The sequence below is a fragment of the Asterias amurensis genome, chromosome 22 (genome assembly GCF_032118995.1).
Source record: "Asterias amurensis chromosome 22, ASM3211899v1".
NCBI classification, from domain to species: Eukaryota; Metazoa; Echinodermata; class Asteroidea; order Forcipulatida; family Asteriidae; genus Asterias; species Asterias amurensis.
The window spans coordinates 11190729-11205102 of NC_092669.1; the positions used below are offsets into that span (position 1 = coordinate 11190729).

Consider the following 14374-nt stretch of genomic DNA (forward strand, 5'->3'; position numbering starts at 1 on the left):
CAGACAAATAGACATCAAGTTCATTTTGCTAACTCCACCTAACTGCATTCTGGTCCTTTATTTGCACTCTGTTTCAAGACGATTGCTAAAAAAAGATTGCGTTGGCGAAATGCATGCAATTGTGCATGTGTGTGTTGTGTTGTGTTGTATTTTACATGTAGCACTTGACAATTCACACTTAATGTAATTCTGGCTGGTAACCTAGTTCTGCTAAGCAATAATTTCTTTGCTGAGCTAGTTTTTGTGCTTATAGGCTTTGTGAAATTGGGCCCTGGGCTAAATGACAACACAACACAACACTATATGAATAGGTTTAAAGGCAGTGGACACTATTGGTAATTGTCAAAGACCAGTCTTCTCACTTAGTGTATCTCAACACATGCATAAAATAACAAACCTGTGAAAATTTGAGCTCAATCGGTCATCAAAATTGCGAGATAAAAATGAAAGAAGAAAACACCCTTGTCACACGAAGTTGTGTGCGTTTAGATGGTTGGTTTCCAGACCTCAAATTCTAAACTTGAGGTCTCGAAACCAAATTCGTGGAAAACTATGGCACTTCAGAGGGAGCCGTTTCTCACAATGTTCTCAACAACCTCTACCCATTACTCGTCACCAAGTAAGGTTTTATGCTAATAATTATTATTTTGAGTAATTACCAGTAGTGTCCACTGCCTTTAAGTGTAACATGAGCAGTCAAGTGGAAATACATGTACGTGAATAGAGAGAGAGAGAGTCAGAAAGCACACCGAAAAAAGCAAGGGGTAAACAGTGAATAGGGAGACAACGTAAGGGGGTGGTCAGAGGGGGGGGGGGTAGTGGTCAGAAGAGGCTGGTAACCAAAAACTTACTCGTAGTTTTTGACCAGTTGATACACAGAGATGAGAGCTCCGTGCAGGGTACCAGGATTATCCACCGTTAGGTAGTTAGACAGTGTGTCTAAGACGGTGTCCCATCGACCTGGATAGTCGTACTTCAGAACTACACTCAGACAAACGGCCAGTTGCACCCTGTGGAAGTAACGGAAGAAAACTATCGGTTTAGGTACGACTAAAAAGTTAAAGGTAGAGGTTAGGCCTATAGATTGGTCTTTATCAACATAATGGCTCTGCTTACTACGGAATTCTGAGCTTATGATCAGTGTTGAAGCCACGGTGGGCGGTGCCGGGCGGGCTTGCCCAGGACTCACAAATTTTGCCCAGCACTCTTAGCAAAATACACTGTGCTGCCCAGCACAGATTTCCCTCAGATTGCACTTCAGCAATGATGGCCCCCCATATCTAAACATGAACAATTTTGTTGAACCGCTAGCCGTTGGATTTTGAGCCCACCACAAAAGTTGGTCTAGCTACAACACTGCTTATGATCAAGATTCCCCGCTTATACGTGCAAGCGCCAACTTTCTGGGCACTAAATATTGTCATCTCTGCTTGGTTAAAGGAACACGTTGCCTTGGATCGGACGAGTTGGTCTATAAAAAGCGTTTGTAACCTTTTTTTATAAAATGCATATGGTTAGAAAGATGTTTTAAAAGTAGAATATAATAATCCACACAAGTTTGCCTCGAAATTGCATGGTTTTCCTTTTACTGTGCGAACTAATACGGTCGACCATTTATGGGAGTCAAAAATTTGACTCCCATAAATGGCCGCCCGTGTTAGTCGACGAGGTAAAAGGAAAACCGTGCAATTTCGAGGCATGTTTGTGTGGATCATTGTATTCTACTTTTACAACATCTTTCTACCCATATGCATTTTATAAAAAACGGTTACAAACGCTTTTCAAAGACCAACTCGACCGATCCAAGGCAACGTGTTCTTTTAAGTCACAGGTTACTGTGACAACAATGAATCCTTTAAAATACCACAAACTTCACCACCTTTTACCTGATGAGGTCTGGGCTGGTTATGATAGCTTCAATGATGTTACTCCTCACAACAACCTTGTCATCTTCATGAATGCTAAACGGGATGGGCTCTAGGGGGCTGTCCGGCTCCCGTAGATTCCAGAACTGGGTGACCATGTTCTTGAGGTAGATGACGCCCGCTTGACGGACAGGGAATGGGATAGTTTCGTCCATCAACACTCGTAAAAGTGTCGGGGAGAAACCGATGATCTTGTGTACCTGTTTGAAAAAAAAGAGGAATATTATCCACAATTTTAATTGTAAAAACTTTTTTATATTAAAAAGGAGTAGGCTATTCTGAATTCTTAGATTTATGGATTAACTTTTGTGAATATTTAATAACGAAAGTAGTATTATTGAAATAAAATAAAATAAATAGGCTTTTGTAAATGGGCCTATGTGTGGTTGTGCCAAATGAATTTAAAGAGTTTCTGTCACCAGTGGAGCTTGCAGTTTCGCTTGCGGTAAATGGAAATCAAAATTTGGGGTCGAACATATGTGAGAGTCAATAACAGAATATGATCCTGTCAAACATGATCATCTTGCCGTCGGACAACCACATCGTTCGGAAAACTCGACGGTTGAGACAGCTCGACCGTTTGGACAACTCAACGGTTGAGACAGCTCGACCGTTTGGACAACTCAACGGTTGAGACAGCTCGACCGTTTGGACAACTCGACGGTTCAGACAACTCGACTTTGTCCTTTGAGACAACTCAATGGATGGCCAAGACAAGTTTAAATCCTAACCCTACCCTAAGCCCCCTCCCCTTCCCGGCCCTGTGCACGACCCGTTCTGAGGCCCCCCCTCACGGCCATCCGTCAATTGTCATGTCGAGTTGTCTGACGTTGAAAAAAACGTCTGTTGAGTTGTCTGAACAGTTGAGCTGTCTCAACTGTCGAGTAGTCCGAACGATCGAGTTGTATGTAATCCTTCATTTTTGTTGAATGTGAGAATTTTTCTATTTACTCACTCACTCCAACTTAATTTTATGGAAAGTCAATAATCATGCAATTAATAAAACTAAAAGGTAAAAAAGGTTACTCTTCAAATCCAAATTCTTCTTTATTTTAAAATTTAATTTTCGAGTTCACTTTTAATTTTTATTTTAAATAAAAATTTTTTGATTTAACATTTATATTTTAGTTTTGATAATAAAAAAAATAAAAAATAAATAAAAAAGAATTGAAAAAAAAAAACTCAACACAGTACACAATCCCTTTCCTTTTTTTCATAATGTTACATACATTTTTCTACAAATAAATATATCTGACCTAATTAGTTTTCACTAATTAATTAAACATAACTTTGAAACGAATTGCAGATTGCGCAATACCGTCTACACAGCCCATGTATGCAGACAAGATAGAAAGATGCCATGCATACCGCCATGACGATGCCTCGAGAAAAAAACACATGTGTCAAATTTATCAGAAATTTCACCCAGCAATAATTACCTCATTTAACTGTTTCTCTGCTTCTTCCCGGGTATCAGGGTGTATCGAACCCTGTAAAATCTGCACCAGATTCTGCTGTTCCATGTTGGACACTCCTTCTTGGGTTATTTCGTTGATATTTTGCCGCAGTAAACTGTCGAAAAATCAACCTTTTCGTAGAACGTGTATTTATTGTGAATTGCGGCGCGCCACATGAATTGGTAATGCGCATGTGTGGAAGTTTTTTTGATTGATTGGCGGCACATGGTTGATAGAGGGCGTGCTCCATAGAGAACCGGGCTTTTCAACTTGAAAAAAAAAATAAGCGGCGGCGGGCCTACCTCAGCTTGGCTTTCTCTCACCAGGCGGCTCTAAGTCAGCTTACAAATTATCATACAAGAAACCTGGACTAGGGTCAATGCTTGAAACGGCTAAATAAAAAAAAGCTAAATGGGTATAGGGAACCAATCAATCAATCAATCAATCAAAAATAAAATCAAAAGTTTGCTAAAAAGGCTCTGAGGCATGACACAGAACAAATAAAAAGTGGTTGATGGTGGGCTTTCAGAAGTGCCTTGAATGTGTTGAATGATGTTGTGTACCTGATGTGATTATCAGAGTTTGGGTCCATAATTGATGTGAAACAGTCAGCAACAGTGATGTGACTTTGTTCTTGGCACTACAAAGTATATACCTTTAAAGTCACCTGGAAATAGAATTTGTTTTCTTTCAAACATAAGAGTATAATATGCTTACGAACAATAAAACAATTTTTTTGGTAATTGTTTGTCACGATTTATATGTTTAAAAAATATATAAAGTTGTTTGGGGGCTGACTCCGCCTACCCCTTTTGTGACGTCAATCGAGGCAGACTTTGTCTGCAATGCGTATAGTAAACACACGTGCAAAGTACATGTACGTCCAAGTCGTGAGTTGGTACATTTCAAAAAGTGTTTTTTTGCATTCAGCACCAAAACACCTGGTCGGCATTGCCGGAAAAAAAAGAATGTTTTTTTTTCAACTTATAAACTCACGACTTGGCCCGTACATGTACTTTGCAAGTGTGTTTACTTTACGCATTACAGGCAAAGTCTGCCTCGATTGAAGTCACAAACAGCGCCCTCTCGGGTCGGGGTCTACTCTTAAATTTGTAAATAACATAAGAACTGATTTTTTAAAACCTTAGTTAACTGTTTATTCACATTCCACTCATCAAAACACATATATTAGTGACAAAAGCATGATTTTGAAAAAAATAATACCACTTCCAGCTGACTTTAAAGGTATTGGTAATTACTCAAAATAATTGTTAGCATGAAACCTTACTTCGTAATGAGTAATGGCGCGCGGTGATAGTACACGACGTATCAAGAAAGCCGTGCATTTTTGGGCCATTGTGTGGGTCATTATATTCTACTTTTGAAACAACTTTCTAACCATTTCCTTTTTGTAGCAAACGGTTTTAAACGCTTTTCATAGACCAACTCGTTTGATCCAAGGCAACGTGTACCTTTAAGTCGTTGCGGTAGCTAGCCGCTGCTGACACGTCGGGCTGTTGAACTGCCTGTCTGGGCTAGCTCGGTGGATTATGTGGTAAGACATCTACTCTAGCAATGCAAAGGTAGTGGGTTCGAATCCCACCTCGCTGGTTGGGGAAACACCATTGCCATACCATGGGTCTTTGGTTATTATTTTACAAGGATAGCTTTCACACGACTGAAATGAATGGAAGCACCTTAGCAAGAGTCCTTGGTGATGGCACACAGTGATAATTAACACTATACTTAGCGTGGTGATTTTAACATTGCCATTTTGTTTACGAGGACTATCTGTTTCTCTGTTCAAGTTACCGAGGTTCCTTTGTTATTATTTAACAAGGATAGCTTTTACACGACTGAAATAATGGGAAACATGCCATTGTCATAGCAAGAGTCCTTGGTTATGGCACACAGTGATTAATGACACATTGTGGTGATTTTAATATTTCAGGCCATTTTTTTTACGAGGACTATCTGTTTCTCTGTTTAAAGGCAGTGGACATTATTGGTAATTACTCAAAATAATTATTAGCATAAAACCTTACTTGGTGACAAGTTATGGGGAGAGGTTGATGGTATAAAACAGTGTGAGAAACGGCTCCCTCTGAAGTGACATAGTTTTTGAGTAATTTTCCACGAATTTGATTTCGAGACCTCAAATTTAGAATTTGAGGTCTCGAAATCAAGCATCAGAAAGCACACAACTTCGTGCGACAAGGGTGTTTTTTTTCTTTCATTATTATCTCGCAAGTTCGACGATCAGTTGAGCTTAAATTTTCACAGGTTTGTTATTTTATGCATATGTTGAGATACACCAACTGTGAAGACTAGTCTTTGACAATTACCAATAGTGTCCACTGCCTTTAAGTTACCATGGGTCCTTGGTCGTTATTTAACGAGGATAGCTTTCACACGACTGAAATTTGCTATTTATTTTAAATCGATGTGGTTTTTAGTAACAGTCTCTAGTTAAAAGTTATCTTAGTGGAAAGAGGCCTTAGAACAAAGGAAATTATTCTTATAAAATTTTTTATGCTAAACGTATTGTTTTTTCTTTTATTATTTCAAACAAATTTTCAAATAAAGAGATATATTCCATTTTAAGTCCAATTTAAGTAATTAATTTTTTCAAAAGAAGTTGTGAGTGTAATTTAAAAACATCAAATATTTAAGAGGTGCATACCCACATGTTTTTTTTAGAGATACCCTGAGAAGTAACACCGTAAACAAATTACCCATCAAACACCTTTTTGTAAACGAAACAAAATCTGATATTTTATTATAGTTATAAAAAATATAAAGGTCAACTATCCATAATGTATCATAAAACCATAGTAAACCTTCAAATGTATTATTCAATCTGAGTTGTTTATATTTTGAAATATACTTTGTAAATTTAAAGACAAAATAAAACCATAGTAAACCTTCAAATGTATTATTCAATCTGAGTTGTTTATATTTTTGAAATATTATACTTTGTAAATTTAAAGACAAATGCACATCATTTAGGTTTCTCAAACTGCTACTCACTACATTAACTGTACAACAAAACACTAAACCCTAACCAATAAAATAAGAAACAGTTTTACTGAATAAAAAGAAACACTTTATCAAAATCTTGACAAAATTCTAAACAAAATTAACATGATATGGGTATAGTATTAATTCCAAACAAAATATGTCTTTTAATAGTATGTTGATTCACTGGCAGGGTAAAACAAGGAAAGCTAGGAGAAGGGTTTTCAGACAAAAAGACAAACAAAATGATACGGGAATAAAGTGTCTACAGTAATAGCTATAGACGACGTGACCTATGTTTACATTCAAACCGCCCTCTGTTGACAAAACATATACGTCATGTTTCGCCGGGCACTGAGTTGCGCAGTCATAGTAAGATTGCGTACACTTTCTAGCTGGCTGCCAAAACACCAAGGTTTTGCCCGACGGTATGCGCGCGAATCATGTTATGGTTTTCGTGTGAGGTCAGAGGTCACATCGTCTATAGAACACCATGTGTGTGTCTACTTGCAGGTAGAGTTTGCTCTTTAGAGAACTGTCTTTCTATTGTTACACTACCGCGTAGTAGATTTGTCGGATTGTTCGGGAGACTTCTCAATCCTAAAAAAAAGTTTTTAAACTATTAAATACCCGGGCGGAAGGTTTAGAAAATTGGCTGGGACTACTACTTTAGCTTTAATAACGATAAGCTAAAGTGGTAGTCTTAGCCAATTTCTTTTACCTTCAGCCCGGTAGCAGTTAAAACGCAGGCTGTTCATTGCAGAACTGAGAAGTCTTCCGAATTCCGAAAATCTACTCCGCGGTAGTAGAATAATAGAAAGACAGTTCGGTAAAGAACAAACTCTACCTGGCAAGTAGATACACACATGGCGTTACCGCAATACTAAAGTATGGGAGCTTAAAGCCATTGGACCCTTTCGGTACAGAAACAAAACGTTCACAGATTTATAAATAACTTACAGGGTTTACAGATGGTAATGGTGAAAGACTTCTCTTTAAATATTATTTCATGAAATGCTTTAGTTTTTGAGAAAAAAAAAACCAATATCAATTCTCGATATCGATAATTACGGATCACGGCGAAACGTGCGGATACAAGGGTGGTGTTTCCCGTTATTTTCTCCCGACTCCGATGACCGACTGAGCCTACATTTTCACAGGTTTGTTATTTTTATATATAAGTTGTGAAACACGAAGTGTGGGCCTTGGACAATTCTGTTTACCAAAGGGTACAATGGCTTTAAGGCACATTGCGAAAGCTATATCCAATGATAATCGCAATGGGAGACTTTTGGGACGCTTGGTGGCAGCAGACTTACCAGGTAAAATCCAATGTTTTCGGTCATGTGCGCACGCTCAGAACTACGTAAACAATGGAAATTTATCTGGTAAGTCTGCTGCCACCTAGCGTCTCAAAGTCTCCCATTACGGATCTTTGACAGTGTTACCGAACCTGTCCAGTGCCTTTAAAGGTGGCCTCATAGAATAAATGAGACTAAAGAGTGTCTTTGAGCAATAAAATCAGACTCAACGTTAAGATAGTCAAGGGCACTGAGATTTTGCCAACAGATGTGTGTTTGTCCCAAATACGGTAAACTAACATCTGAGAGAGGTTGAGTCAAAAGAGGGCGCTACCAGAGTGAGGAAACTGCGACACAACAAGCAGTATGGGTGGTGGTGTTGGGGGGGGGATTTCTGCAACACCGGCTAGAAGTCACCTTTCGACTACATTATTGTGTTCTCTTCATCAGGTTCGGTGGGAGGGTCAGACACAACACTTCCTTCGTCAGACCTGGAGGGGTAACTGGTCTTCTCCTCAGTGGTGTCTGGGTCAACCTCATCCCCAACCGGTTCCTCCAGAGCCCACGGAGACTTGCTAACCCAGTCTCCAGGAGGCGGTGGGAAGGTAACCTCCTCGTCCACAGAGTCAGCGTCATCCTCTGCAGGTCGAGTTGTCTCAGAGGGTCGAGTTGACCTATCAACGGAGGCATATTGCGGTGGGATCTCTTCTTCGTCACTGTCTGGTATTGGGCGTTTCTCCTGTAGGGACTCCGCCTCGTCGTCTTCTCCGCTGTCATGCAGATCAGGTTTGTGGTGGATCTCTGTGCTGAGGACAACAGCAGCTGGTGCCCGCATGTTCTCGTACACTCCTTCTTGGGGGCCAGACTTATTTACAGAATTGACGTGGTTTTTGATAGTGAGCTCGTAGTCGTTTTGAGGTGCGGTTCCCTTCTCAACACTCACTTCGGTCTTCTGATCTGGATTTCCCCTTTTGGATTTAAACTTATACCCCAAGGCAGCTCCAAAAACCATGACGATGACGCATAGCAAACCCACGCTTACAAAGATCATCGTACCGATTAAGGACTCAGCCTGAGCGGGGCTTAAGTCTAATCCGAGAGATTTACCTATGACGAGTTTCTCACCACACATCCCAGTTGGAGTTGGGTCCTTTTCATCGGTCGGTTCTGGGGTCCACTCGGCAGAGCTCGGGATTCTCTCCGTCGGTTCTTCGGTCGGGCAGAATTCTTTCGCTGCCTCGTTGAGCTCCGGTAGGTACTCGTTCCAGAAGAGGGCCTCCTCGCCTCGGTAGTCGCTGCCGATCTCCTCGGAGCTTAGTCGGACCTGAAGGTACTCCTTGGTTGTGCCGTATTCGGGCCAGATTGGTCCGCCGATAAGATTGGACGGTGGGTCGGTGGTGTCAGAGTTGGGGTTCCTGGAAAGAGTTGAAGAGAAGAAGTCATCCGATGAGCAAATGCATAATAAAGAAGACGTATCATTACTTGTAAAAAATGAACGGGTGGAATTTTATCACACATCCAGGGATGAACATTTTCCTGCAAGATGTGGAGTCAAACGTACGTTTTGAAGTATGAACAGTACAGCACCATGCAATGGTTTAAATTTATCACTTTTGGTTCAAATTTGTGTTCTGTGTATGTTTTCCTGTAACTCGACCCCCGGTCGCCATTTGAAAAAACTTGTTTAAAGAACAAACCATTAATGAATGAATGAAAGTAAGAGATTCATTATTAAATCAACACCGTTCGCCATTTTATTGAACCACAAAAAAAAAATGCGGACATGGTTAATATTCACGAAATAAAGACAAAGAAAATTAACCACACAAATTTTTGATATTTGCGTGGTTCAACATTATTATACTTTGAAAAACATCATTAATGATCTTTTCAATCAAATCAACGAACGCTTTACAGCCCATCGCCCAATCTAGCCCTTTCCCATATAAACGCATTTTACACCCCAAAGCGGCAACAAGTCCCCTGCAACCAGCTAATGCGATTCTCACCTTTTGGCAACTTGTGGAAAGAATGAATCACAAACTGTAAAGTATTGCTCGATCTTGCGTGAAAATTCACCGTGGGTTAACCATTATTCTTTGAATACCTTTGCAAAACCTATCGGGTGATTGATCACGCATTGTGGAGCCCAAATAATGCTGGAACTGAAATTTTGTCTATAAAATAGTTAGTAGCCGCACGTGAAAATATGTCAGCATTGAGGCGAACAAACAACAACAAATTATTTTTGTATGGAACCGGGGAATGACAGTGTGGTTTCCGTGTGCAAATAAGGAATTGTTTTGTGGATATTTCTACACCCCCCCCCCCCACACACTATAATGTTTTATATTTTTTTTTACTTAAAGGGTGTGGACACTATTGGTAATTACTCAAAATAATTATTAGCATAAAACCTCACTTGGTAACGAGTAATGGGGAGAGGTTGGTAGTATAAAACATTGTGAGAAACAGCTACCTCTGAAGTGACGTAGTTTTCGAGAAAGAAGTAATTTTCCACGAATTTGATTTCGAGACCTCAAGTTTAGAACTTGAGGTCTCGAAATCAAGCATCTGAAAGCACACAAGTTCGTGTGACAAGGGTGTTTTTTCTTTCATAGTAAGTTATCTCACAACTCCAACGACCAATCAAGCTCAAATTTTCACAGGTTTGTCATTTTATGCATATGTTGGAGATACAGCAAGTGGTAAGACTTGTCTTTGACAACTACCAATAGTGTCCAGTGTCTTTAAAGGCACTGGACAATACTGATAACTCAAGTTAATTGTTAACCTAAAAACTTACATTGAAGCGAGCTGATAAAACATGGTGAGAGAAAACACTCCCTTTGAAGTAACGTATATTTTTTGGAGGAGAGGTAATTTCTCACTCAAGTATAATACATCTGAAAGCACACAATTAATTTGTGCAAACAGGGTGTTTTTCCGGTCATTGTTCTCTTGCAAATTCGATGACCAATTGTGCAGGGTTGTTATTTTGTGCATGGGGTACACCAAGCGAGAAGACTGGTCTTTGACAATTACCAAAATGTGTCCAGTGTCTTTAAGCATTTTTATGGCAATGCTCCTCATAAGGGAATAGAGCAGCAACTAAAATGTTTCTCACGAGGCTTTTTTATCAAAAAATCTCTATTGCTCGTAATACCTAGTACGTTTCATGCTAACAATTATTTTAAGTAATGACAGTGTCCAGTACCTTTAACTGGAGACATTTTAAAGTAGAGTTTCAACACCCTCTATAACACTAAAATTGAAAATAAAAATTATGTGCTCACCCAGTTTTGGCGAAATTTGACCAGAACTCAATCATGCGTTGACTCAGAGCTTGCTCCTCGGAGGTGAATGGCATCCCGTTACCAGGCGCGATGAACGGCAGCCCCAAGATGTACGACATCTCCCCACCATGCGGTACGAGATCAATTTCTGGGTACTCCCAATCAACGGACGAACGATGATCAAAAACCATCATGAAGATCGAGGAGAGCATTTTATCCAGATCGTCAAGACGTTCTGAATTGTACCGGATGCTAGTCGTATCTAAGTGGATGTCGACGAGGGCTTGCATACGAGCAAAGTTCTCATCCGCGAAGTCGTTGGAGATGTATTGTTCTTCAATCGCAAGTTTAGACACCCCGGAGTCGTCTGTGTATGAACGCAACCATTCTCCGAATTGTTCCTTAGTGACCCCGGAGGTGAGGTTATAGTCTTCCCCGTCTGAATGGAGACTCTTCTTGAGTAGATCGAGACCAATAGAACCATCCCCGGTGTTGAAGACCGAGAGAAAATCATGCGTGATGCCGTCCTTTGACTTCGCACCGAAGAAATCATCGTTTAAGACGGGGCGCCAGACGTCGTAGCCACCCATCCCTGCGTCTAGAACCTCCTCCATGGATTTACTTCGGAGGCAGTCCAACAAGAGGCTAGTGTTATCACTTGAACAGCTAAGATAACCCGCAAGCCCTTCTACATTCGGCTCGTCACCCAATTCCGTATTCCAGTTAGGGCTATGAACAGCCATCCGACGAAACAGGGAGCGACTGTCATCCGCCATTAGATGCAATGGTATAGATTCAAGCACGTCCGATTGGCCAAAGAGTGTGACCTTCTCAGGGTCACCACCGAACGCCATGATGTTCTCCTTGACCCATTCTAAAGCCAGTCGCTGGTCCTTCAACCCGTAGTTCCCCTTAGCGCCGTCGTCCCCGGTGAACAGGAAACCAAACGGGCCAAGCCGGTAGTTTATTGTGACGACGACCACGCCCCCTTTTGTGGTGAGTACGGATACATCATAGGCGCTACCCTGGCCATGTTGGTAGCCCCCTCCATGTAGCCATACCATAACTGCTAACCCAGACTGAGTCATATTCCCCAGAGGAGTGTAAACGTTCAGAGTCAAGCAGTCTTCACCAATCTCCCATCCCCCGTCTGGAATCGTCACGACGTACTCCGGGTTAAAGCCATCCACGGCAGGCCTGGACTGCGGGCATGATGGCCCGAACGAGGTAGCGTTAAACACTTCTTCCCATGACGATTTGGGAACCGGGTCGCTGAATCGAAGCGGTCCAACGGGCGGCTCGGCGTACGGTATCCCCTTAAACACTCGATAAGCTTCCCCGTCTATCGCTCCTTCAGCCCCAACGACGTCTCCTGCAATCGTAGACACAGGTTCCGTATGACCGTTGTAGAATGCTGCTACGCAAAGCTGGACAAAACCAAGGAGGAAGTAAAAAACGGCAGCCATCTTGGACTGAACAGCACAACTTTTTGTACACGCAACACTCCCAACTCGGGGACAACACGAAAGTGGTTTTGACTAACCAAAAACTGCAAAATGAGGCCCCTTTTTGAAGCGGTTCAATGACGAACAATAATAGATATCCGTTGTGATTGAAATTGACCGCATGCATGACGACACATGAAGTGGGGGTTGCTTTACCTTTTCAACTGTGCTGAACCATATAAGGTGCCATTTGGGCTTCGAGAAATAGAAGTGCAGGGTTGTCTTCAAATATGTATACATTTCCAAACCTTCATAATTTACGAAAATTATACCATGGACATCCATATTGCTCAATACATAGGGATATACTCCACTGCGCATTACAAAAAGTAGCAAAAGAACAGGGGGAAACCCAGACTGTACTGTTGATAAACGTTAAAGAACTAATAGTAACAAAAGTTTTGTTGTATATTTGGTTTGCGGTAACACCATGTGTGTATCTACTTGCCAGGTAGAGTTGTTCTTAGGGAACTGTCTTGCTGAAAAGTTTTGTTGTTTAATTATTGTTCCGTAGTTTGGGAGCCGCTAACACAAAATTCCACAGCACCTTTGATAGCCTTTGATTAAAGAAACTGGACACTATTGGTAATTGTCAAAGGCCAGTCTTCTCACTTGGTGTATCTCAACATATGCATACAATAACAAACCTATGACAATTTGAGCTCAATTGGTCGTCGGAGTTGCGAGATAACTATGAACGGAAAAAACACCCTCGTCACACGAAGTTGTGGGCTTTCAGATGCTTGATTTCGAGACCTCAAATTCTAAACTTGAAGTCTCGAAGTCTCGTGGAAAATTACTTCCTACTTGATTCAGAGGGCGCCGTTACAATGTTTTTACCATCAACCTCTCCCCATTACTAGTTGCCAATTGAGGTTTTATGCTGATAATTGTTTTGAGTAATTATCAATAGTGTCCACTGCCTTTAAGTCAACAATGTGCAAAAACCGCTACATAGGACTTCAATATTGTTACTATTATTATTTTGAACTCCTAAAGACAGCGAGATGTTTGAGAGAGTGACGTCATGTGCTCATCGTTGAAGAACGAGGACAATACACAGAAAAGTGAAAGCAAAAGGTATTCGTTACGGAACTCTTAAGACTGGGAAGCTTCTCAAGAAAGTTTGGAATGGGTACAAAGTATGAACAGATAATTTAAGTAAAGGGACAAAGCAAAGAAGGCCTTGTGTCTTCACACGGGGATGCATTTTTCAGAATGAGTTTGTGTGGGCTCCATGATTTCGAAAAGACTCATGGACGAGATCGCTTCGAGTGTGCAAGGTTTTTGTATGATTGGAAAAAATAGAATAAGCAGTTGCAAACTTCTTATACCAACCAAAAAGACCTAGTATAAATGCAAACAAATTAATGGCCTGGCGTTTCGAAGGCTAACGACAACACAACAAACATGAACATGTTGTGTAAGATTGTTATAGCACCAACTTATCAAACACAAACTTCATACCAGCGACTACCACGTGTACTTTTTTGTGTTCGGAAAAACATGAACTGTTGACTGGTGTTCTGTCGAGCGGAAAACTCATGCAACAAATCCGTCAATCCAACACGAAAAACCACGATGTGCTAAGTATACGCATACGGCGCTATATTGGGTGCATTCGTTTAGCTTCCCTGGGTCTACCCCGGTGTGTGGCGGGTTTTTTTCCAGGACGAACGTGGGTAATTATCTGCACACGTTCGTCATGGAAAAAAAAAACCGCCACACACCGGGGTCGACCCAGGGAAGCTAAACGAACGCACCCATTGAATGTGCCATTTTAATTGTAGCCTGTGCATCTGACGTCACACTTCGAGGCTCGTGAATATTATTACACCAGGGAGTGGCAACCCCCGTCTGTTATACCTTTCA

The 14374-nt window shown here is 41.0% G+C and overlaps 2 protein-coding genes across 2 annotated transcripts in view; both read right to left on the reverse strand.

Moving 5' to 3' along the window:
- Positions 1-3561, reverse strand: part of LOC139953605 (importin-7-like) — a 30315-nt gene extending 26754 nt beyond the window's left edge. The window contains exons 1-3 of the mRNA XM_071953076.1: positions 3365-3561; positions 1887-2125; positions 852-1010 (exon numbers count right to left, since the gene is read on the reverse strand). Coding sequence (XP_071809177.1) covers positions 852-1010; positions 1887-2125; positions 3365-3448 — 482 coding nt within the window. The 5' untranslated portion in view covers positions 3449-3561. The remainder of the gene's footprint in view (positions 1-851; positions 1011-1886; positions 2126-3364) is intronic.
- Positions 3562-5926: 2365 nt separating this feature from the next.
- On the reverse strand, positions 5927-12508 carry LOC139953949 (carboxylesterase 1E-like). The gene is made up of 2 exons (XM_071953560.1): positions 10998-12508; positions 5927-9116 (listed from the first exon to the last, which is right to left on the reverse strand). The coding sequence occupies exons 1-2, from the start codon at positions 12461-12463 to the stop codon at positions 8126-8128; spliced, it is 2457 nt and encodes an 818-aa protein (XP_071809661.1). The 5' UTR covers positions 12464-12508; the 3' UTR covers positions 5927-8125.
- Between the last annotated feature and the right edge of the window lie 1866 nt (positions 12509-14374).